This window comes from Onthophagus taurus, chromosome 5 (genome assembly GCF_036711975.1).
Source record: "Onthophagus taurus isolate NC chromosome 5, IU_Otau_3.0, whole genome shotgun sequence".
NCBI lineage: Eukaryota > Metazoa > Arthropoda > Insecta > Coleoptera > Scarabaeidae > Onthophagus > Onthophagus taurus.
In genome coordinates this window covers 758,048-784,439 of record NC_091970.1, presented here as the reverse complement: position 1 = coordinate 784,439, position 26,392 = coordinate 758,048, and the positions used below count along the sequence as shown (strand labels likewise).

Sequence of the window (26,392 nt, the reverse complement as noted above, 5' to 3'; positions counted from 1 at the left end):
TTGTTATTAACATAACCTCAATTTCACTTAATAATGGTGATTAAAAAAAGGTTGGTAACACTTATTTAATGATTTTTAAACCAATAAATGTTTTAATTACTTTAAATTAAAGCTAATAATAATTATTAATAATAAATTTTATTAATATAATTTAAATTAATTTTTTTCTTAAATAATTTAGTGAGAAATTTTATATTGGTACCACTGCGCACGTCAAATCAATACAAAGCAGAAATGTCAAAGTGTGGTGTTTTGATGTACGTCCGACGTCGATTTTAGTCAATTTCCTCCTTAAAAACTAGGTAAGTAATAATTATAACAACATTAATTAATTCAAGCATCGCCCGGTTGATCATTACACATTAAAAAAATTCCGCGTCATTAATTTTAACGCCCACTAAATTAATAAGAAAAAAAGTGAGGTTAGGTTTTGTTTATTCATTTATAATTTTAATTTATTTTAATTATTTATATTTTAATGTGTGTTGGATAACATAAAGAAGTGATTTATTGGGCATTTTTTTAAATAATACGTATTAAATTTTGATTTATTAATATTGAAACTGAAAAATATTGCATAAAACATGGCGGAGGCGCCTCTACGTACGTTAGGTCATGTTCATTGATTTTTTTAACTAACCCTGCGCATTTCGGGGGCGGTTTATGGCCTTAAACCTCGACGATGACTCACTCGGTCAGACTGGCTGGAGCCTCAATATGATATCACCCTTTATAATCTTGCTTTTTTATGGTTTTGATTCGTTTCGCCCCATATTTTAAGCAACCCCAATAATTTTTTTTTAAATTTATTTATTTATAAATAATAAACAATTTCATGTTAATAAATTTAAATAAAAATTTTGTTATAAATCGATTAATTCTTAAAGGGTCATCCACGAGTCAAACTACAGGGTGTTCCAAAAAAACCTAACTTGCGTAGATACGGTTTTAGTATTGATTCGTTAACTTGACTCGCGATTGGTCCGGTTCGGTATTGATTATCTTGGGTTTTCTGGAAAACGCGCACGCTCTTGCTTGTCCTACTAGGTGGAAAGTCCTAGAACGGGTACAAGCTCGTTTCGGGTTTTGACTGGCGGCGGAAATGTCGACTCTCGAAAGTGTTATCCACTTGGTAGTCGTCGTGGCTGCTGCGACTTCCCGAAATTGTGTGTTGCTTTGAATTGATTTCGTCGAAAAGTTTAGTTTTAATTTTGTATAAATCGTTGTAGTTCGTTTATTCGCTCTTAAACGTAATAAGTAGAAAGATTAATTGGGATTTGGTGTCGTTTTAAAAAGGTGAGTCAATTTGATTGATTCAAAAATAAAAAGCTTGAATATTTAAAGTTTTTTTGTGCTTTTTTGTGTTTTATTATGATGGATCAATACTTAACTACGTCTCGTATCTACATTGTGTTTCTTTTTGTGTTGAAATAGATTCCTTTTTAACTAAATTTATTGATCAAATTTGATTCATTTCAACACTTTTAATCGATTTATCACAAAAAATTAACCATATGTTAAACAAAACGATAACAAAATTCTAATTACTTTTGTTACCACATCAATTAATTAAGATAATATCAAATAATAATCGTGGTAAAACAACAAAAATTAATAATTTTTTTATTTTTAACATTACACACTTGTTGCTACGTTAAAACGCATGTGTAGTGGAGTTGCAGTTGCACAATATTGATTTTTCCCCATTGATGATGCTGCAAGAAAGAGTCTCCCCCATCTTTAATTTCTTTGTTATCCATAAAGATAAAAAATTTCTTTTTAAACAAAATCTATTAATAAATAATAATAAAATTTGGTTCTTTTGTGTTTAGGTTTTAACCTGACCAGGAAATGTCTTCGGTTAAAGTGGCAGTTAGGGTGAGGCCCTTCAACAACCGCGAAATATCACGAGAATGTCAATGCATTATTCAAATGGGAGGCAACACAACAAGTAAGATTATTTATTTATGTTTAGTTAAGTTTTTGAATTAAATTAAATGCTGTAAAAATAATTAAGAAACATATGGAGTGGAGAATCAGCTATAAAGTGGACTTAATTATGATATAATCAATAAAAAAGTAAACTTTAACATTTCCCTCTCCCATCCTCTTCTTTGTTTCTTCACTTTTACCGCAAATTATTAATTCTTCCTAAACAATTCATCTGGATAATCGTTGTGAAGTTAGCTTCAATTAGGCGTTTAATGATTCTGTCCAGACTCATTAGATTCAATTAGAATCTCTGCTCAGATGCATTCCAGATGGCCAGGTCGTCTAATCTCTACAACAAGCTTTGGATAATAAATGCCAATAATTCATTAAGGTATTAGAGGTACAAATGAGGAGGTCAAGTGTGTTGAAAGACATTGAAGGGGTGAAAACGATGGAGTGAGTGGATAAAGAATTCATGCGAGGGGGTGTTAAGGTCAAGGCAGTATTGGTGGAATGGAGTACTGCATTAGATGAGACAAGTTGATGTAGGAGAAAGGGCAGAGTCAGAAACAACCTTACATACAGGAATATAAACGGGAAATTACACTAACTAACAAATTTAAACTTTTATTCTGCATAAAAGCATTCTCGCAGTTCTGAATATGTGGCCGCCCACGTTTTTGAGTCGCTCGTTCGTTTTTGGAGTGTGTTGTACTTTCAGTGTACTCAGTGTATTTCTGAATTATTAGGAGATCCAAAATTTCTCGAATAAATGGCCAAAAAAGTCGCTGAGAAGGTGTACAATGCTCTGGAACAATATTCCAGAAGAAATTGTATAAGAATTAATAGCTCAAGGTTGAAAACGATAACTCTATGATTCACACCCAGGTTACAGAGCTTTTTGAGAACAAAATGAAAATTGAGTTAGTTGCCTGATCACAGCATTGATAGATGTCACCCCATGAGAAGATTTTGTCATAAAAAGTCTGAAATATCGGTCGTGGCAATTCCATTAACGCACACAATTTCATTATTTCAGCTAGTATTTTTAAAGGGTTTTTAATGAAGATTACAAATATGTCAAAATTGAGGTTGACATTTTAAACCTGAAGTTAGTTATCATATAATAGAAGTTTTCACTTTAACATAACCTCAAATTTCATTTTTCATTAATTTCTTATTGTAATTCATGTTAGTCCGGTTGAAACTATTGAAAACGATAATCTTAGCATGTCAAGAACGAAAACCATCCATCATATAGGAGTGTTGATGAAGAATTGGATGAAAATCCGTGGATTAAATATTTGAATATATTTTAGAAGCTTCACGTTGAAATCTAAAAGAAAATGTTTCGAAATCAGCACAAACAAAGTTAAAGCAATAAAACTACAACATTTTATGCATAAATATTGTTAAAATAGAAATTTCAATAACTTTTGTTAAAATTTAATTAGTGACATTTGACATTTCGAAGTTGGCAGTACCGGAGAAATTTAAATTACGAATTTCAAGTTGAAGAATTTAACCAATCAGAAAACGTTATTTAAAACGTTCTTGCAATAAACAAACGAGACTGGTAGATTTTAGTGTGATTTCGAACGTGACGAGGAGTACACGCTAATTTTTTGCCCTCGATTAATTTAAAAATCAACACGAAAACAGTTAGATTAATTAATTTTGTATTTCCTTTTTTTATAGCTATAGCAAATCCAAAAGCTCCACCTGGTACTAAAGACGCCATAAAAAGTTTCAATTTCGATTACTCCTACTGGTCACATAACGTAAGCATTAAAATCTTTTATATTTTTATTCAAATTTATAACAATGATTCAACAGGAATCAGATTCAACATTTTCTTCACAACAAGTCGTCTACGAAGACATCGGCGAAGAAATGCTTCAACACTCGTTCAACGGCTACAACGTTTGTATTTTCGCGTACGGTCAAACAGGGGCTGGAAAATCTTACACGATGATGGGCAAACAAGAAGAAGGACAAGAAGGAATCATCCCCCAAATTTGCAAGGATCTTTTTAAACGTATCAAAGAGAACGACACCGACGTTAAATATTCGGTTGAAGTCAGTTATATGGAAATTTATTGCGAACGCGTTCGCGATCTTCTCAACCCGAAGAACAAGGGGAATTTACGGGTGCGGGAACACCCGCTTTTGGGGCCGTACGTCGAGGATTTAAGTAAGCTCGCCGTGACGAGTTACCAAGACATCCACGATTTAATCGACGAGGGGAATAAAGCTCGGACCGTGGCCGCCACGAATATGAACGAGACGAGTTCGAGATCTCACGCGGTTTTTACGATATTTTTCACGCAACAGCGGTGCGATGAAACGACCCAATTGTGCACGGAGAAGGTTTCGAAGATTTCTTTGGTCGATTTAGCCGGATCGGAAAGAGCCGATTCGACCGGGGCTAAAGGAACTAGGCTTAAAGAAGGGGCTAATATTAATAAGAGTTTAACTACTTTGGGGAAAGTTATTTCAGCGTTAGCCGAAATTGTAAGTTGTTATTATTGGATTAGAGATGATTTTTAATATGATTTTTTTTGAAATTTTTTTTGTAACTAATTTTAAATGGATTTCTTTAGTCGGTAAGTCATCCATTTCAAGTTTATCTTTTTGTGACATCATTTTTTGAACTAATTCATTAAAAAAAAACAATTTTTTAGGCTTCGAAAAATAAAAAATCGAAGAAAGCCGATTTTATTCCATACCGGGATTCGGTTTTAACTTGGCTTTTAAGAGAGAATTTGGGTGGAAACAGCAAAACTGCGATGGTCGCAGCAATTTCTCCCGCTGATATTAATTATGATGAAACTTTATCAACTTTGAGGTAATTACTCAATGGAAATGGCTATTTGAAATTAATTGCAGATAAAGAACTAATTTCTCATCCAAAAGAATTTTATTCTATTGCATTGAGTGTATATTAAAAAGAAATCAAAATTGCAAAATTTATATATAGGCTACGTTCATATAATTAATCTTGACAATGTGTTCTGTCAACTTTCTCAACTTGACGTTTAATTATTCCAATAACATTTTGAATTAATATTTGAAATTAATTGCAGATAAGAAACTAATTTCTCATCCAAAAAGAATTTTATTCTATTGTATTGAGTATATCTTAAAAAGAAATCAAAATTACAAAATTAATATATAGGCTACGTTCATATAATTAATCTTGACGAGTGCTGTCAACTTTCTCAACTTGACGTTTAATTATTCCAATAACATTTTGAATTAATATTTGAAATTAATTGCAGATAAGAAACTAATTTCTCATCCAAAAAGAATTTTATTCTATTGTATTGAGTATATCTTAAAAAGAAATCAAAATTAATATATAGTCTACATTCATATAATTAATCTTGACAATGTGTGCTGTCAACTTTCTCAACTTGACATTTGCTTATTCCTACAATATTTTTAACTAGGTACTATTTGAAATTAATTGAGGATAAGAAACTAGTTTCTCATCCAAAAAGAATTTTATTCTATTATATCAAATATATGTTAAAAAGAAATCAAAATTACAAAATTTATATGTATATAGGCATTCATTAATTTATTATTAATTAGATATGCAGATAGAGCGAAACAAATCGTTTGTAAAGCTGTCGTTAACGAAGATGCGAATGCGAAACTTATTCGAGAACTTAAAGAGGAGATTCAAAAGCTTAGGGAATTGTTAAAAGCTGAAGGAATTGAAGTCACAGAAGGTAACCGATTTTATTACACATTTATTATCGTTTTTTAATTTATTTTTTCCCAATCAATCAATAAGACTTGAAACAAGAAACAGTTAAAAAAAATAATAAACCTGGTTAGTATAACTATAATCAACCGTTAATCATAACCTCATTTAAAAATTAAAAATCCCCAACGTTTTTTCTTACATTTTTTTTGTTATATGCATCGCTGGGTAGGGCCTGATGGCAAAATAATTTACGAAAAGCGCGAGCAAAGTAAGTACTGAGCTTACAAGATCAAGAAAAACGATTCTCAAAGCAAAAAATAATTTTGCACTTTTTAATTTTTTAATTTTTTGACAAAATCATATTTTTAATCGAGTATTTGCATGGAGTCACCCAGAAAATTACTCAAAATAATTAACTTGAATCACTTTTATTTTATTAAGAGCTTATTTGCTTAAGCGATGTTTTTTATTAAAAAAAATAAATATGTCGTATAACAATTATGATAGCTTTAAGCTTACGCAATTTTTCATAATAAAAAAAACACTTTATATGTTTATTTATTTTGAATTTAAGGAATTTTTAATTAATTTTGTTGTATTTTTGGATTAAAGGAGGTGAAGAGGTCGCTGTTAAATCTCCTACCGAAAAGGAGCAAGTCCGAATACGAACGCCGTCTACGACGACGGCCGAAGAAGCAGTCGATCAACTTCAAGCTAGTGAAAAATTAATTGCAGGTAAGAAACTAATTTTTAATCCAAAAAGAATCAAAATTACAAAATTTATGTATAGGCTACGTTCATATAATTAATCTTAACAATGTGTTCTGTCAACTTTCTCAACTTGACATTTGGTTATTCCAATATCATTTTTAACAACTACTATTTGAAATTAATTGCAGATAAGAAACTAATTTCTCATCTAAAAAGAGTTTTATTTTATTGTAATGAGTATTTGTTCAAAACAAATCAAAATTACAAAATTTATGTATAGGCTACGTTCATATAATTAATTGTTTGTGTTCTGTCAACTTTCTCAACTTGACATTTAGTTATTTCAATAACATTTTTAACAACTACTATTTGAAATTAATTACAGATAAGAAACTAATTTCTCATCCAAAAAGATTTTTATTCTATTGTAATGAGTATATGTTAAAAAGAAATCAAAATTACAAAATTTATGTATAGGCTACGTTCATGTAATTAATCTTGACAATGTATGCTGTTGTCAACTTTCTCAACTTGACGTTTGGTTATTCCAATAACATTTTTTACAAACTAACGGAGTTCCAATCTCTAGAAATTCTTTTGACATTAATACAAATCTTCTGAAACTCCTAGATCGTCTTTGATATCATTGAAAATCGTTATGAAAACTAGAAATTCTTTAAAAGTTCTTTGACATCTTCGAAAATCCTCTGGAAAGCTTTGAAAATCTTCTCCAAGTTTTCAGAAAAGCGTTGAAAAGTCCCATGAAATTGTTTTATCATTATGGCAATATCCTGAATCTTTCAGCCGTCGTTCTTAATCATGTTGTTCATATGTCTATGGATATCTATGGCCTTTTTTGTCATCTTTTGGTAGTAATTTCGGCCATATCTTATTCAGTTGGACATTCCTCTTGATGCTTCCCTCACCTGCGTGATCACCGATAGATAAATTTTGGTCAAAAAGTTTTGCGCATGCATTGTGTAATCGATTATATGAACCTAGAAGAGTTATCGACTAATAGAAAAGTCGCTGAACTATTTAAGGAGTCAATATCGTCATCTGACCTTCACCTCGTGATTACAATTTTTGTGGTAAAAGACTTTGACATGACTGCGGTTGCTTTTAACCTAAGTGATTCATCACAAGCGAAAAATGCAAGAAGTTTATTATTAAAATATTAATATTTCACTTTTCCCTCAAAGACAATTCTAAACGTCAAACAATCTTTACAAATGAGTGACATTTGAGTGTAAATAAGCGGAAAAAAACAGGAGTGCCAACTTACATTTTTTTTACGTCAGTTTGAAATAGAAAAATATTAATTCATGATTTGTCAATGTTAGTACAAACTTTTCCATGAATTGTGTTCATAGGAAATGATCAAAATCTTGATTTTTGTTCTCCAAAAGTACATTAAAAGCGACAACTATTTTTTTTTGACATTTAAATGTCAAATTACGTAGAAAAATGCTCTTCATAATATTAACGATTAAACGAATTAAACGAAACTCACAAAATATTATTAACACGTTTATTATTTTGTAATTAACTATAAAGTTATGAATAACACATTTTCAGATTTCATTCTTAACCTACTTTGTACTTGTCATGTTATCAACTGTGTTGAAGTTAGCTGCATTATTGCCAACCTAAAATATCTTTGTAAAACAGCAACTGTAATGAATTATTTTTTGCAGAACTAAATGAGACATGGGAGGAAAAATTAAAACGTACGGAAGCAATTCGATTACAACGCGAAGCGATATTCGCGGAAATGGGGGTCGCCGTTAAAGAAGATGGCAACACCGTCGGCGTATTTTCTCCGAAAAAAACACCCCATCTCGTAAATCTAAACGAAGATCCTTCAATGTCCGAATGTCTCATCTACTACATTAAAGACGGATTAACACGAATCGGCTCAGCTGAAGCCAACGTTCCTCAAGACGTCCAACTTTGCGGTTCTCACATAAAATCCGAACATTGCATATTTGAAAACAAAGATGGCGTTATCGCTTTGATTCCGATGCACGGCGCCTTAGTTTACGTGAACGGCCGCGAGGCGTCGGAACCTGTCGTTTTAAAAACCGGATCTAGAGTTATTTTGGGTAAAAACCACGTCTTCCGGTTTAACAATCCGAACGAAAGTCGAGGAGATAAAGTGGAAAAAAGTAACGTCGAAGCCGATTCGATGACGGAAAGCGTTTGCGAGACATCCGTCGATTGGAACTTTGCGCAAGTTGAGCTGTTGGAGAAGCAAGGTATCGATTTAAAAGCGGAAATGGAGAAGAGATTGTTGAATTTAGAGGAACAATATCGGAAGGAGAAAGAGGAGGCCGACCAATTATTCGAGGAACAAAGGAAATCTTACGAGGCTAGGATTGACGCGTTACAAAAACAAGTTGAGGAGCAAAGTATGACCATGTCTATGTACAGTTCGTTTACACCCGAAGATTTTAATAACGAAGAAGATATTTTTGGTGAGTTCACTTTTTTGAGTTGGTTATTTACTTATTAAATTTTAAGGGTAGATCACCATAAGTAATTTTATTTAATTAATCAATATGTTTAAAAAATAATTAAATGGTGGTCAAACCCTTTATAATCCCTAAGTAATAGCCCTTAAAAGATTGAAGGTGATCTTTCAGTCAACCCACTATTTGATGCAGAGTGCAATTGGACCGAACGCGAATATGAATTAGCAGCAGCCGCTTGGCGGAAATGGAAACACCATCAATTCACTTCGTTGCGTGACGATTTATGGGGAAACGCAATTTTCTTAAAAGAAGCCAACGCTATTTCTGTTGAATTAAAGAAAAAAGTAAATAACATATATCCTCTTTAATTTGTGACTTTTTTTAATAATTTTTTTAGGTTCAATTCCAATTTACTCTTTTAACCGACACTTTGTACTCCCCACTTCCGGCCGATTTAAGACCCGTCGTTGAATTCGACCAAGAAGAAGAAGTCCCACAAAAAACGATCGTCGCCGTCGAAGTTCAAGACACCAAAAATGGTGCTACTCATTATTGGTCTTTAGATAAATTAAGGCAATAATTGAATTTAATTTTAATTCTTTAATAATTAAAAGTATCTTTTACAGACAACGTTTAGAACTAATGCGAGAAATGTACCACAACGAAGCGGAAATGAGCCCAACTTCCCCTGATTACAACGTTGAGTCTTTAACTGGTGGTGATCCATTTTATGATCGATTCCCGTGGTTTCGAATGGTGGGAAGAGGCTTTGTATATTTAAGCAATCTCCTTTACCCCGTTACTTTAATCCATAAAGTTGCGATTGTGAGCGAAAAAGGCGACGTTCGAGGTTATTTAAGGGTCGCGGTCCAAGCTGTTTTAGACGAAGATAATTCAGATCAGGTTGGGGTCAGGCAAAGTGCTCGAATTGCTTTTGAATCACCTAAAGGTAATTATGCTCTTAATGTATGACTATAAAATTTAATGACTATAAAATTTAATGACTATAAAATTTAATGACTATAAAATTTAATGACTATAAAATCTCAGATATATATAAAATCTAAGATTGATTAAAAAAATCGATTTCTTCACCAATCATTTTGAAATTATCACCACTTATAAACGAAAACTTATTCTTTTAAACGCAGCAAACCGTTTTTGAAAATCTCATTTCGTTTTTGAGATAATCATTATTAAACTTAGGCCCACTTTTATCACCTCCTGATAAATTTATCCGATAGATAAATCCAGTTCTTAGCCAATGAGAGCGCTTAAAATCGCCGTAACCATGGCAACTATCCTCTAGATAGTTTATCAGGAGGATGGTAAAAGTGGGCCTTAATCGAGTTATTTCCCATTTCTTGTGATAGACACTTTTCCCCAATTGATTAAAAAAATCGTGAAAAATCGATTTCTTCACCAATTATTTTGAAATTATCATCATTTATAAATGAAAACGTCTTCTTTTAAATGCCCCAAACCGTTTTTGAAAATCTCATTTCGTGTTTGAGATAATCATTATTAAACTTAATCGAGTTATTTGCCATTTTGTGAGATAGACACTTTTCCCCGATTGATTAAAAAAATCGTGAAAAATCGATTTCTTCATCAATCATTTTGAAATTATCACCACTTATAAACGAAAACGTCTTTTTTTAAACGCAGCAAACCGTTTTTGAAAATCTCATTTCGTTTTTGAGATAATCATTATTAAACTTAATCGAGTTATTTCCCATTTCTTGTGATAGACACTTTTCCCCGATTGATTAAAAAAATCGTGAAAAATCGATTTCTTTACCAATCATTTTGAAATTATCACCACTTATAAACGAAAACGTCTTCTTTTAAACGCAGCAAACCGTTTTTGAAAATCTCATTTCGTTTTTGAGATAATCATTATTAAACTTAATCGAGTTATTTCCCATTTCATGTGATAGACACTTTTCCCCGATTGATTAAAAAAATCGTGAAAAATCGATTTCTTCACCAATCATTTTGAAATTATCACCATTTATAAATGAAAACGTCTTCTTTTAAATCCCCCAAACCGTTTTTGAAAATCTCATTTCGTTTTTGAGATAATCATTATTAAACTTAATCGAGTTATTTGCCACTTTTTGTGATAGACACTTTTCCCCGATTGATTAAAAAAATCGTGAAAAATCGATTTCTTCACCAATCATTTTGAAATTATCACCATTTATAAATGAAAACGTCTTCTTTTAAATCCTCCAAACCGTTTTTGAAAATCTCATTTCGTGTTTGAGATAATTATTATTAAACTTAATCGAGTTATTTGACATTTTGTGTGGTAAACACTTTTCATTTGATATTCACTTTTCTTACTTATTTTGTCTTTTTACAACGTTTCCTATCAATTTGAAGCATTTTGACAATCACCAATTAACGTTATCTACTTTCTAGTATTTTTAAAGTCATTCAAAAAACGTCAAGATCAATTTCTTCCTTTTAAAAGTGAATGGGGATTCACTTTTTTGACATATTTTGTTTTTGAGTAGTATTTTTACAAGATTTCCAATTAATTTGAAGCATTTTAATACACACCAATCAACTTTATCTATTTGTTGTTATCTTTGAAATCATTCAAAAGACATTAAAATCAATTTTCTTTAATTCTGACAACTTCCCTAAGTGTTATAGAGATGATTTGAATCAATTAGACTCATGTTGATTCACTCCAATCACCTTTTCTCATATTCAAAATTCTTTCAAGTCTTTCTGAAAGCATCCCCATTCATTTTTTTTAACTTATTTTGTCTTTTTATAACATTTCGAATCAATTTGAAGAGTTTTGACAATCACCAATTAACTGTATCTACTTTTTAGTATTTTTAAAGTCATTCGAAAAACGTCAAGATCAATTTCTTCCTTTTAAAAGTGAATGGGGATTCATTTTTATGACATATTTTGTCTTTGAGTAGTATTTTTACAAGATTTCCAATTAATTTGAAGCATTTTAATACACACCAATCAACTTTATCTCTTTGTTGTTATCTTTGAAGTCATTCAAAAAACGTCAAAATCAATTTTTTTAATTCTGACAACTTCTCTAAGTGTTATAAAGATGGTTAGAAACGATTAGACCCGTTTTGATTCACACCAATCACCTTTTCTGATATTCAAAATTCTTTTAAATCTTTTTGAAAGCATCCCCATTCACTTTTTTAACTTATTTTATCTGTGACAAGTAATTTTACAACGTATCCAATCAATTTGAAGCATTTTGATACACAACAATCAAATTTATCTATTTATTGTTATCTTTGAAATTATTCAAAAAACGTCAAAATCAATTTTTTTAATTCTAACGACTTCCCTAAGTATCTTTTTTCACTTTTTTAACTTAAATACATATAGTTTGTTTTTTTACTTGTCAATTTAAATTTTTTAGGATTTCTGTTGGTATTATCTAGGACTCTTATAAAATTTATGTTGTTTTCCTGATTTTTGACACCCCACAACATTTTTTTACTCACCTTTTTTTTTAATTTTGCCAACTTTACAACAATTTGACAGGTATTATAGAAAAAAAAATTAACTATAATTATAATTAATAATACATAATTTTAGTTGAATTAAAAATAAATCTTCTTATTGTAGAAATAATCGATAGAAACGCATACAACATAGACGAAAGACGGATTATTGATGGCCACATCGATCCAATTAAATTAGACGAACTCATTGAGTGCGAAACTGATTCCGGAAGGGGCGATAGCTCCGTTTCGTCCGATATGAAAGAAGAGGATATCCCTGATCATTTATCATTGAGTCGCGAATTCACTTTTAGGGTGACAGTTCTTCAAGCAGTTGGGATTTCAACTGAATATGCGGATATTTTTTGTCAATTTAAGTAAGTTTAAAATGAGTCATTTTAACTCCCCATCACTTTTAATTTTAAATCCAGCTTTTTACATCGTCACGATGAAGCGTTCTCAACGGAACCCGTTAAAAACACCGGAAAAGGAACTCCTTTAGGATTTTACCACGTTCAAAACGTAACAAATCTTCATTTTTCATCTCATTAAATATAATTAATTAATTTTTTTAGATAACCGTATCAACAACAAAATCTTTTCTCGATTACATCAAAACGCAACCGATCGTTTTCGAAGTTTTCGGTCACTATCAACAACACCCGTTACATAAAGACGCGAAATTAGAAGGATCCGTTCGACAACCACCCCGAAGAATGCTCCCCCCATCGATTCCAATCTCCCAACCGGTTCGTTCGAGCAAGTTCGGCGCTTTACCTTCACCTTGTACCGCGCATATTCACGCAAAAGTCGACGTTTTGGTTTGGTTCGAAATATGCGAATTAGCCCCAAATGGAGAATACGTCCCAGCGGTTGTGGAACACAGCGATGATTTACCGTGTAGAGGGTTGTTTTTGCTCCATCAAGGGATTCAGAGACGAATCCGGATTACAATTGTACATGATCAAGCTGCGGAAATCCGTTGGAAGGATGTTCGGGAATTGGTTGTTGGAAGAATTAGAAATTCCCCGGAATCTGAAGATGACGAAGATAATGATAATTCGGTTTTATCGTTGGGGTTGTTCCCTGGGGAGTATTTGGAGGTGCCTGGAGATGATAGGGTTATGTTTCGATTTGAGGCTGCTTGGGATAGTTCTTTACATAATTCTGGGTTACTTAATCGGGTTACATCGCAAGGGGAACAAATTTTTATGACGATTTCGGCTTATCTTGAGGTAAATTTAATTCAAAAATTAAATTAATTAATTAATAAAAAAAATTAATTTAGCTAGAAAATTGTGGACGCCCGGCGATTATAACCAAAGATTTGAGCATGGTTATTTATGGAAGAGATGCACGAACCGCGCCGAGATCTTTAAAACATTTATTTAGTGGAAATTACAAGAATGCTGAAGCCAATCGACTTTCGGGAGTCTATGAATTGCTGTTAAGGAGGGCCAACGAAGCAGGTAGTCCAGGTAGAGCCCCCATTAGGATCCCATCATTCTTTATTAACTAATATTCTCCCTCCTTAACCTTTTAGTACACGCAAATATGTAAATTTTGATATTTATTAGTCAATAATGTGGAATTTATTTCCATTTAAGCTATCCAACAAGAGATGGCGCTATAAATTAAAAATTTTAAATTGAAGTTTCCGCGTATATTGACAAGTGACAACTAATTTATAACCTCAAAAGCGTTAAATCATTTTCTAACTCTTAAAAACGAGGTTGAGGTGATCTTTTAAATCTTAATATTCACTTTTTTATTACTTTATATTTCTTCTTATTTATATTCAGTGGAAAATTATTAAACAAAACGAAAATAACTTATTATTTATAACATTTTTTGTAGGTTAGAAAATATGACGTTGTTAACTGTCAGTTGAAGAAGTAATTGAGTTGTGTGAAATCTGCTAACTTCACATTAGTATCAAAACGCGCGAAATGATTGGAATTGCCAATAGATGGCGCTAGTTTTCACTCTTTTGACATAACTTGACAGATTTTCTTGTATGTTCTTTTTTGAAAAACTTTCTTTATCAACCCCCATTATTTTTATATCACATCTTAAAATAGAGCCTTTTAGCTTTAATTTAAAACATAAATCATTTTCTAGCTCTTAAAAACGCGGTTGAGGTAATCTTTTAAAGTTTTCACTCTTTTGACATAACTTAACAGATTTTCTTGTATGTTCCTTTTTTTTTTTTAATTCATATTTAAAATTAGCAAATATTAAATTATTTATTTAAATTTAAGGTGTTCAAAGGAGACAACGCCGCGTTCTCGATACAAGTTCAACTTACGTCCGGGGTGAAGAGAATTTGCACGGTTGGAGACCCCGCGGGGACTCCCTAATTTTCGATCACCAATGGGAATTAGAAAAATTAACTCGATTAGAGGAAGTGGAAAGAGTCCGTCACACGTTATTACTGCGCGAACGGTTAGGTTTAGATCGAATCAGTAACAAATCTTACTTGGAATACACGAAGAGCGAAAAAGAAGTTTGCAATATGGTCGCAAAAAATAATAGTGCAAATGCAATCACGAATGCGGGTGATCACGAGTATTCGGAAAGAGAACGCGATTTATTGAATAAATGTGTAAGGTTGATTCAGGGCCGTGGAAAAGAAACGACGAATAATAAGGAGACGGATGTTGCGAGTCCTTCGGAGGATTTAACGGAAATGTCGACTTCGATGATTTCCAGTTTGATTTCTGGATCGATTGAGTTGTGCTCGCCGGAACATAATACGATACTTCCTGGGGAAATGACCGCATTTCCGGCTAGTCATCCGGCGTCCCCTCAAACTGGACCTAGAGATCCCGAATTGGTACTTTATGTGCCTGATATGGAGGAAATTAGGATTTCTCCGGTTGTTGCACGGAAAGGATATTTAAATATACTCGAACATAAAACTCATGGGTGGAAAAAAAGATGGGTGGTAAGTATACTTGCTTAATTTCTCCTATTTTTGAGTATTTGCTTGAAATATGCTTTGGGAGCTCTCTCCCATTAGTTATTGAATTGGGTTTTTGTTATCAAGTTATTAATTGTTCATGATGGAGAATTACTTTTTAAACAAAAAATGTTTAGAGTTAACCCATAAAACATATCCAATAAGTTATTTTAATCCATCGATCAGTAGTACCAACCCAACTCAAAAATAAAACCAAATTTTGAAGTTTTTGATCATTTTCGGTTATAACTTATTAATTGTGCATGATGGAGAATTACTTTTTAAACAAAAAATGTTTAGAATTAACCCATAAAACGTATTGAATAAAAATATTTAATCCATCAATCAGCATTGCCAACCCAACTTATAAAAACAGAAATTTTTACGTTTTCATCAATTTTCTTTTATAACTCATTAATTATATCTGATGAAAAAAAACTTTTAATACAAAAAAAGTTTAGAATTAACCGATAAAACATATCCAATACGTTATTTTAATCCATCGATCAGTAGTACCAACCCAGCCCAAAAATAAAACCAAATTTTGATGTTTTTGAACATTTTCGGTTATAACTTATTAATTGTGCATGATGGAGAATTACTTTTTAAACAAAAAATGTTTAGAATTAACCCATAAAACGTATTGAATAAAGATATTTAATCAATCAATCAGTATTACCAACCCAACTTATAAAAACAGAAATTTTGATGTTTTCATCAATTTTCTTTTATATCTCATTAATGATATCTGATGGAAAAAAACTTTTAATACAAAAAAGGTTTAGAATTAACCCATAAAACATATCCGATAAGTTATTTTAATTCATCGATCAATAGTACCAACCCAACCTTAAAATAAAACCAAATTTTGATGTTTTTGATCATTTTCGGTTATAACTTATTAATTGTGCATGATGGAGAATTACTTTTTAAACAAAAGATGTTTAGAATTAATCCATAAAACATATCCAATAAGTTATTTTAATCCATCGATCAATAGTACCAACCCAGCCCAAAAATATAACCAAATTTTGATGTTTTTGATCATTTTCGGTTATAACTTATTAATTGTGCATGATGGAGAATTACTTTTTAAACAAAAAATGTTTAAAATTAACCCATAAAACGTATTGAATAAAGATATTTAATCCATCAATCAGCATTACCAACCCAAATTATAAAAACAGAAATTTTGACTAGTTCATCAATTTTCTTTTATATCTCATTAATTATATATGATGGAAAAAAACTTTTAATACAAAAAAGGTTTAGAATTAACCCATAAAACATATCCAATAAGTTATTTTAATCCATCGATCAATAGTACCAACCCAACCCAACCAAATTTTGATGTTTTTGATCATTTTCGGTTATAACTTATTAATTGTGCATGATGGAGAATTACTTTTTAAACAAAAAAGGTTTAGAATTAACCCATAAAACATATCCAATAAGTTATTTTAATCCATCGATCAGGAAAAATAAAACCAAATTATACAGGTGGTCAAAAAGTAACATAAATAATTTTTTTTTAAGATATATTCCTAATAAAACTTTTTCTTTTAATTTAGTCCGTTCGAAGACCGTACGTTTTCATATTCCGCGATGAAAAAGATCCAGTTGAGCGCGCCTTAATCAATTTGGCAACGGCTCAGGTCGAATACTCCGAAGATCAGCAAGCGATGGTCCGCCTCCCGAACACATTCAGCGTAGTCAGCAAACACCGCGGCTATTTACTCCAAACGCTTCACGAAAAAGAGGTTCACGACTGGTTGTACGCCATCAATCCCTTATTAGCCGGTCAAATCCGATCAAAATCGGCGAGGAGAAGTCTTAACACCCTAAATCAAGGTGGGTTAAGCGCCGATTTAGCAACATCACAAGTAAGTAAATGAGAATTAATTAATATGGAGTCAGTGCTTGTTTATTAAATTAAAATAATAATATATTAATATATTGATACATATAATACAGGGTAGGATTAATTAATTTTTTTTTAAACGCGATTTGGGTCCGAATTGAAGTATTAACGTTTGGAAGAAAAAATGAAAACGTTTAGGGGGTGGGTTCTTATAAATCGTTACATTCAGGACGAATAATCCTTTCTCTTCTAAAAATTAATAAATTAAAAAAGGAATTTGTCCGTTTACAGTGTGACGATATGTAAGAAAATAATTTCGGGGTTTTAATCAACCGCGATTGAGTCGTTTTCATTAAAGCTTTGTTTTTACGTTGGTCCCTGCTAAAACTTTAAACGAAAATAATACAAAATAAGCGACTTAAAATCGGTTAATGAAATCTCGAAATGCTTTTAGGGGTGGGTTTTCATTTTTTCTTCCTTTTAAAACATAAAAATACACAACACATGAAATAATACACGTTTTTATATACAATTTGAGATTAATCTCGGGGATTTGAGTTGATTTTTTTTTGTATTTCTAAAACCGGAAGAAATAAGGATATAAAGATAATAATAAAAATTTTTCCGGAGTATTAATTGTTAAAAATATTTTAAATGGGGTTTATTTTATGATAAAAAAATGATGATGACAACAAAAAATATTATAAATAAACTAACATGATGAACTTGATGGACATAATTGAGACATAATGAAGAAAAAATGCATAAATATTATAAAAAAAGACAAAAAAAATGTTTTTGTTTATTTGATTTTTCTTTTGAATTGATTAATTAATTAATATCGGGATTTTTTGGGGGGAGATATTAGATTGGGACGGATTCCGTTTGATCGTTTATTTTTGATTATTTTTTTGGGAACGAAAGTTTTGAATAACGCACAAATTTTATGTCGGTCGTTGGTATATTTGAAAAAACGCACAAATTTTTCTCGAAACATTTTTTTTTAAACAAATTTAAAAACGATAATGGTCTAAGAGTTATTTTTCTGGAGGCAATTTTCAATTTTTCGCTTATTTATTACTTAAACAAATTATTTTTTTATCAAATTATTGAATTACATTAACAATTGCATCGTTTATACTCATTTTTTAATATTAATAAATAAGCGGGAAATTTTTTTAAATTGAAACAATAAAATTCGACTTCAGGAAATAATAATTATAGTAATAATAACAAGAAAAAATTTATTTTTAAAAAGAAATTATTGCTACAAAGACAAACAACAATAATAATGACATTTTTTTTAATGAATAAATATTTATAACAAAATGAATTTTTGGTCATTATTAGCAATAATTACAGAAACCTGTAAAATAATTGAAGAAAATCTCGAACAAGATTCCAATTTTTTAAGCAATAAATTATTTAAAAGCGAATTACTAAAGAACATTTCTTTCACATTGTTATAAATAAATATTTGTTACTTTTAAAACAATTTTTAAAACGTTTAATTTAAGAAAAGTGTTTAAAACTTGGATGATTGCTTCATGATTAACAATTTTATTTAACCGATTTTAATTAGTTTCAAATTAATGAATGGAATTGTTACAACAAACTACCTTTAAACACTCGAATAAAACATTTAACACAACACTAAATGGAAAAATAATGCGAAAAAACACTAAAAGACAACATTAACGAGAAACGTCAAACATTTTATTTACAAAAAAATCAATAGGTGGCGCTAAATGGAAAATTTTATTATCAGAATACACAAAAATAATCTTAAAAAATAATCAAAACACGTAAAGACGTCGCTAATAATTCAATTTTGAAAATATCTTTCAAATATTAATTAATTAATAATTAGAATTAAATGAAATTAAAAATTTTTATTATATTAAAAATAGCCCGATAGATGGCGCTGATTCCGCTGTCATTTCAATGAAATATCGAAAAATAATTGATAAATGTGTCAAAAGAAACAAGAATTTAATTGAAATACATAACGACGTCATTTGAAAATATTTTTTAAATATTAATTAGAATTAAATTTGGAATTAAAAATTTTCATTCTTATATAAAAAATAGCCCGATAGATGGCGCTGTCATTTCAATGAAACATCGAAAAAGTATTAATAAATACGTCAAAAGAAACAAAAATTTAATTAAAACACATAAAGACGTCACAGAAATAATTAAATTTTGAAAATATCTTTCGAATATTAATTAATAATAATTAGAATTAACTTTGAAATTAAAAATGTTTATTGTTATATAAAAAATAGCCCGATAGATGGCGCCGCTGTCGTTTCAATGAAAAAGTTTTAATAAACGCGTCAAAAGAAACAAGAATTTAATTAAAACACAGAGACGTCATTAATAATTAAATTTTGAAAAAATGTTGCAAATATTAATTAATTAATAATTAGAATTAAATGAAATTAAAAATTTATTTATTATGTAAAGAATAGCTCAATAGATGGCGCTGATTTCGTCGCTGTCGTTTCAATCCAATATCGAAAAAGAATTAATAAATATGTCAAAAGAAACAAATTTAATTAAAACACATAAAGACGTCTTAAAAATAATTAAATTTAGAAAATATCTTTCAAATATTAATTAATTAATAATTAGAATTAAATGAAATTAAAAATTTATTTATTATGTAAAGAATAGCCCAATAGATGGCGCTGATTTCGTCGCTGTCGTTTCAATGAAATATCGAAAAAATATTAATAAATATGTCAAAAGAAACAAATTTAATTAAAACACATAAAGACGTCTTAGAAATAATTAAATTTTGAAAATTAATTAATTAATAATTAGAATTAAGTTTAAAATTAAAAAAAAATTATTATTATTATGTAAAAATAGCCCGATAGATGGCGCTCATTTCGCCGCTGTCGTTTCAATGGAATATCGAAATAGTATTAATAAACACGTCGAAAGAAACAAAAATTTGATTAAACAATAAAATAAAATAAATTTTGAAAGTTTACGTTTAAAATGTTGCAATTACAATTAAATTTGAATTTTTAAATTTTTATTTTCGAGATAACTCAATAGATGGCGCTAAATCTCAACCTAACCTGTTTTAGCTGTCATTGAAAGAATAATAGCTGTCACTTCAGAAAATAATTAATAATTATGCGAAGAAAAATTAATAATAATGCGAAACTAAGTTAATAATGTGAAGTAAAAAGAAAATTACATAAAATTTGCAAGATTTTGATGATAACGTAAACAGGGATGAAATATTTGTGGTTAATTATTTTATTTTAGGTTATGTAACAAAGAAAATTGTGTTTCTTAAAAGTTGATGAACAAAATGATGAAATCTTGTGATTTTATTGGTTTACACAACCACAAATTTTATTACGATTAAGTTTTAGTTACAACGATGTACATCACAGAATCGTTTTAATAAATCTCATGAGAAATGTTGATAATGAACTTAAACGAACTGAAGGAATAACTACTGTTCATGTTAAATTATTAAATTAAAAACAAGGACTTGTGAATTATTTGTTTAAATTTGGAGAAATCGAATAATTATTGAGAATTTGATCCGAAATACTCAAGGAATTATTAAAAACAATAACAGTGTAAGTATAACTAGGAAATTATCTGCAAAAAAGGATGAAAATTAATAATAAAAGTTAGTTTGTTTAAACAATAAGTTTATTTTCGAGATAACCCAATAGATGGAGCTGAATCTTAAGTGTTTAGTTGTCATTTTAATGAAAAACGCAAAAAAATAATTAAAAAGAGAAAATACTACTTGGTATGTTGAGAAACAACGTAAAAATAACAAAATATTATTAAAAATTGATAATGAAAATTAAATTGTTTAAATATTTTAACAAATAAATGTTTATTTTTTAAATAATCAATAGATGGCGCGGAATCTTTAATATTTATTTGTTATAATGAATACGCAAAAAAAAATAAAAGGAGAAAATACTTGAAATGTTGAGAAACAACGTAAAAATAACAAAAAATTAAAGATGAAAATTAAATTGTTTAAATATTTTAATAAAAAATATTTATTTGCGAAATAATCCAATAGATGGCGCGGAATCTTAAATGTTTAGTTGTCATTATAATGAAGCACACAAAAAATATAATTAAAAAGAGAAAATACTTGGAATATTGAGAAACAACGTAAAAATATTTAAAAATTCCTTTCAAATTGATAATGAAAATTAATTTGTTTAAATATTTTAATAAGTTTAATAAAAAAAAATACCTATTTTCGATATAGTACGATAGATGGCGCTGAATCTAAACTGTTTATTTGTCATTTTAATGGAACACGCAAAAAAAAATTGTTTAAAGAGAAAATACTTGGAAAATTCAGAGACAACGTAAAAAATAATAAAAATTTTGAAAGTTCACGTTTAAAAGGTAAAAATTACACTTAAATTTGAATTTTTAATATTTTATTTCCAGGATTATTCAATAGATTAAACGAAATGACATTTTAATTAAATACACGAAAAGAAACTTAAGAAATAGAAAGGAAAATTGTTCAAAACACATTAACAAAAATAAAAATAATGAAAATTATAAAAATTTGCGTGTGAGATGTAAGAAAACATATTTGAATTTTAAATTTTTTATTTTCAAGATTATCCAATAGATGGGGTACCAAAATGAATTTTTTTTTTGAAATAGGTTCAATTTGCGAAAAGGTGAATAAATATCAAAAAATGAGAAAGAAAAATAGCGTTAATACTTCAAACGGGACCATTTCGTTTGTTTTCGCAGAATTTAGTAGTTTTTATTAAGAGAATATAATGAGTTTCAAAAGAGATTTTCAAAAACGATTTTCAAAAAGGATTATAAAAAGAATTTCAAAAAGAACAACAGAAAAGCACTCAAAATTAATGATTAATTCGCTCAAAAAACATTAAAAATAAAGCTGACTCCAATTCCAAAGAAATAAAATAACCAAAGAAAAACTTAATGAAATTAACAATAAGAAATAAGGTTACAAAAGAGAATTATTTAGGTTACTTTTAGCGTAAATAAATCGATTGAGTCACAACACAAAATAAAATCACTTAAAACAAATTTATGTAGTCAAAATACTTCTACAAAGATAGAGATTCATGACAAGTACACTCGACTCTTTAAGATTAAAAGCTATTTTAGATTAAAAAAGAAAAATTTGGGGACTTGTTTCAAAGAATTTGTAAATTAAAAGTGACGATATAAATAAATAAGGCGATTGTGGCTAAATTAAAAGGCAAAAACTGTTAGTTTTAAGGTTAACAAAAAGATAAAGGTGAATATCAGTTTTAATATAATAAAAATTATATCTTTATGGAACGAAAAATAACAGCAATAACTTATAGGAGATAATAAAATTCGATTAAATTATCCAAAAATGTACCAAAATATGACAAATCCATCAAAAACTGAGATTAATCCACTCAAAAACGAAAAATCGGCTTAAAAGTGTTCGGATTTAACTAAACGGTTCAATAATTCAAAGTTTTTTCATTGTACTCTTAAAAATATGCAGATCAATGGCAGAAAATGTTAGCTTCAAAGTTTAAAAATAAATTGAACAATTAAACGCTGCTAAAACACAAAAAATAAAGATATAAAGTGAAACCATAGATCTTACCGCGGTTTTTAATTAAATCCAAATTCTTTTATTGTTGTATTTTTTTTTAAATAAATTTGCAAAAATAAATCAATAATAAAGGAAAAGTTTCGAAATCACTTAATAGATGGCGCTAAATCTAATTCAAAGAAAAACAAATAAAGACAAATAATAGTAAATTGATCAAAGAAATCATAGAAGTAAGTAAATTTTGAAAGTTCATCTTTAAAATGTTTAACAATTAAATATGAATTTTTAATAATTTGTTTCAAGGTAACTCAATAGATGGCGTAATAAATAATTAATAATTTCCGTGCTGTTATTTTAATTAAAAAAATACACTCAAACAGAAACATAACAATTTAAATCGATCCAAAATCATTAAGATAACTTACAAAGTTAACAACAAAAAGAATTTAATTTATCAAGTTTTGAGGCAACCTCAATTCATGAAATAAAATTAAGGAGATCTCGTCGTAATATTTATATTTTGAGTTTTTTTATGGATTGTAGAAACAAATTAACATTTAATTTTAATTTAAGTTATTTGATATTACAACGTTATTCAATAGATGGCGCTAAATCTAACCTATATTGCTGTCATTTCAAAGATATCTGTCATTTTAGAAGCAAAATTGTTGATCAAAAACATCGTAAAATTAATATTTTGAGCGAAATGCGTGATTAAGAATTTGTCGTTATGATATATTTATGGTTTATTTATCAATTGTGGTGAGTATTTATAAAAAAAAAATTATTGATGATTTTTTTTGTTTAATTTGATTTTTTCCTGTACAAATTTTAAAAATACGAATATTATTATAATTTAATGATAAATTATTATTATTTATAAAATTATTTATTGTTTTTGTTAATTAAATTTAATTTTTAAACAATTAGTTAATAGATGGCGCTAAATCTAACAATTTATAGTTGTCATTTTAGAAGAGATTTTCGTCGAAATAAATCAATAATTACTTCTATTAATTATTAATTATTATTTCTCAATCAAAATCGATAAATCTTTGTTATCTTATTAGCAAATACGCAGAAAGGTAATAATCGATTTTTTTTAACGAAATATTAATTTAGTTATTGAGGTGACCAATAGATGGCGGTTTTTGTTGTCATTAATAAAATGTTAATAAAATAGAAACAACTAAGATGTTAAATTGGATAAAAGCACCAAAAGAAAAACATGATTAATATTAATTTTTAAAGTTCATGTTTAATAATAGGTGAGAAATAATTAATTAAAAATTTAATGTTTTTTTTGAGATAATTCGATAGATGGCGCTAAATTTAACCTAGATTGTGGCTGTCAATCCCAAGTGATTAAAACGTGTTTTTTTTTAATTGTGAAGTAAATAATGGTGTAAGGATGAGTTATTAAGGTACTAAATTTATTTATTTTGTTGCGTTGGTATAAATTAGGGCGAATGATGCTCGATAAAGTTCCTAAAAACGTTTTGATCTTGGCGACAAATAATTTAATTTTACGCATAAAAAATATATCTCAGTTGTAATAAAATGAGAGAAATGAAAACGAATAAAGTTATTTTGGTTCTTAAGATATGAGAAGCAATAAAAAGGTTATAAAATTATATTTAAATACTACAAGGAAGTGACAGTTGAAATTTGCGAGATTTTCCGATAGATGGCGCTACATCTAACTTGTCATTTAAAAGATTTAATAAAATTTGAAAAAACAATAATAGCGTTTAAAAATGTGAAATAAAAAAGAAAATTGTTCAAAACACACTAATGATGTTACTAATGTTATAAATATAATGAAAATTAAGTTGAATTAGAAATTTGATATGAAAATTATTCAATAGATGGGGTTCAAATCGAATTTTTGAATTTGAAAAATGTTTAAAAACTGAAATTCGCTGCACGGTAAACGTTCTGAGCAAATTATTAGCAATCAAAAATTGAAAAAAAGAATATAAATTAATAAAAAATGTCTTTTTAGTTAGCCCTAATCGCTTTATTTGTTTGCGATTGTTATAAATAAAGAAAGGACAACAGCCTTTAGCGTAATGTCGTAAAACTTTGTAATTTCTGGCGTTTTAAAACCATCTGAATGTACCATAATTAGCGATCTATGTGTGTTTAACTTAAGAGAAGTAGATTTTAATATATTTAATAATGTTTAAAAGTATTTAACCGGCAAAATAAGCAAGATAAAAATGTAATAATTGTCTCCTTTAAAAAATAGTTTTATACAGATTAAAAAAATTTAAAAAAAATCAATATCAATGTTTGTGTAACCGTATTAAGGAACAAAATGTTGTAATTTGGTGTAAATAAAAAGAATTTTTTTGAAGGGGGGGATTTCTTTTTTGCTTTTTGAGGAGAAAAAAAGTTTAATTGTTTAAAAAGGTGGATTTTTTCTTTAATATAAAGTGAAGTTAAATGCTTAACTGTCAGAGACAAAAACGCACAAAAAAAGAAATTGTAAAAAAAAAATAACGACAACAACAAAAACAACAACAACCAAAGATACCTCTCAAGATAGGAAAAAAAGATTGATTAAAGTTCCTCAAAGAAGCGAAAAAGAAATCATCTCTTTGATAAAAAAGAAAAATCTTAGCTCATATAATCAACTTTTACTTAAAAAAACATAATTGGTGTTAATTGCTATTTAAAAAAATTTAAAAAAATACAAACACGGTCGCTATATATCTTAGATTTAATTAATTAAAAAAAAAAAATTAGTTTAAAATGTGTTAACAAATAAGTAGGTGCTAAGATGACTACAAAATTTATTGACGAAAACGAAATTAAGATGAAATAAAGATAAAATAAAGAGTTCGAAGTTGTATTAAAAAAAAATCAAACAAAGACGAAAAGAATAATAAAAAATACTTGATGAGACGATAAAAAAAATGATTAAGGACCAAAATTAAGACGAAAAAAAAATTAAATGATGAAATAAAATAACGATCGTGAAAAGAATACAAAAAAGTAACTTAACTTATACTATTGTAGGAGCTTGTTGTACTTTTACATGTTTATTTTTATAGTTGCAGTGGTCGTTTGTGTTAAATTTGATTAATTATCGAAAAAAGAAAGATGTTTTCACGAATTTTCCCCGCGTTTTTAGCATTAACCCCAAGAATAGCAGCATTCTTTACCCCAAAAACAAAAAAAGAAAAAATAATAAATAAAAACCCTATCTCTTTATCTCTTGAAGAAATCGAGAAAAAATAATATTCTTAAAAATAAGTAAATTTGTGGAAACCCAAAAAATAAGGAAAAAATTCTATTATAAATATATATACTATATATAATTAATAATAATGAATAATATTAAACTTTTAAATAATAGTCAAATTTATTTTTTGTTTGAATTTTTTTTAATTTTTGTTTGTTATCTACTTTTTCGATCTCAAAAAAAAAAGAAAAACCTTTGGCAGTGACTGTTAGGACGATTACTAAATAGTATTATATTTAAACGAAAGGAAATATTAATTTTTAAAGAAACACACCACATTCCGACACTAACTAAGCGGCTACAAGGTACGAATTGTATTTATTGTATTTATTGATATTGTGTATATGTTACAGGTTATTGTATACCGCATAAATTTAAATAAAATCTTTTGAAAATTCTA

At 28.7% G+C, this 26,392-nt stretch overlaps 1 protein-coding gene across 5 annotated transcripts; it reads left to right on the top strand.

Moving 5' to 3' along the window:
* Window positions 1-216: 216 nt before the first annotated feature.
* Window positions 217-26,392, top strand: LOC111413534 (kinesin family member unc-104). 5 transcript variants are annotated; one of them, XM_071195767.1, is made up of 19 exons: window positions 217-302; window positions 1,833-1,951; window positions 3,631-3,713; window positions 3,769-4,446; window positions 4,617-4,780; window positions 5,530-5,669; window positions 5,735-5,773; window positions 5,877-5,915; window positions 6,260-6,382; window positions 8,056-8,835; window positions 9,025-9,176; window positions 9,230-9,405; window positions 9,459-9,781; window positions 12,457-12,709; window positions 12,764-12,854; window positions 12,908-13,567; window positions 13,621-13,801; window positions 14,594-15,279; window positions 16,866-26,392. In XM_071195767.1, exons 2-19 carry the CDS (start codon window positions 1,852-1,854, stop codon window positions 17,187-17,189), a joined length of 4,992 nt encoding a protein of 1,663 aa, XP_071051868.1. In that variant the 5' UTR covers window positions 217-302; window positions 1,833-1,851; the 3' UTR covers window positions 17,190-26,392. The 5 variants fall into 5 exon arrangements, with proteins under 5 accessions (XP_071051868.1, XP_071051867.1, XP_071051866.1 ...); XM_071195766.1 differs by having other exon boundaries at window positions 9,004-9,176; XM_071195765.1 differs by having other exon boundaries at window positions 9,004-9,176; window positions 13,621-13,810.

Coding starts and splice junctions, on each gene's coding strand:
- LOC111413534 (XM_071195765.1), top strand. CDS start 1,852: ATGTCTTCGGTTAAAGTGGCAGTTAGGGTGAGGCCCTTCAACAACCGC. Junction 5,774..5,876: donor TAAAAAAAATAATAAACCTG/GTTAGTATAACT, acceptor ATCGCTGGGTAG/GGCCTGATGGCAAAATAATT. Junction 9,406..9,458: donor TGGTCTTTAGATAAATTAAG/GCAATAATTGAA, acceptor TATCTTTTACAG/ACAACGTTTAGAACTAATGC.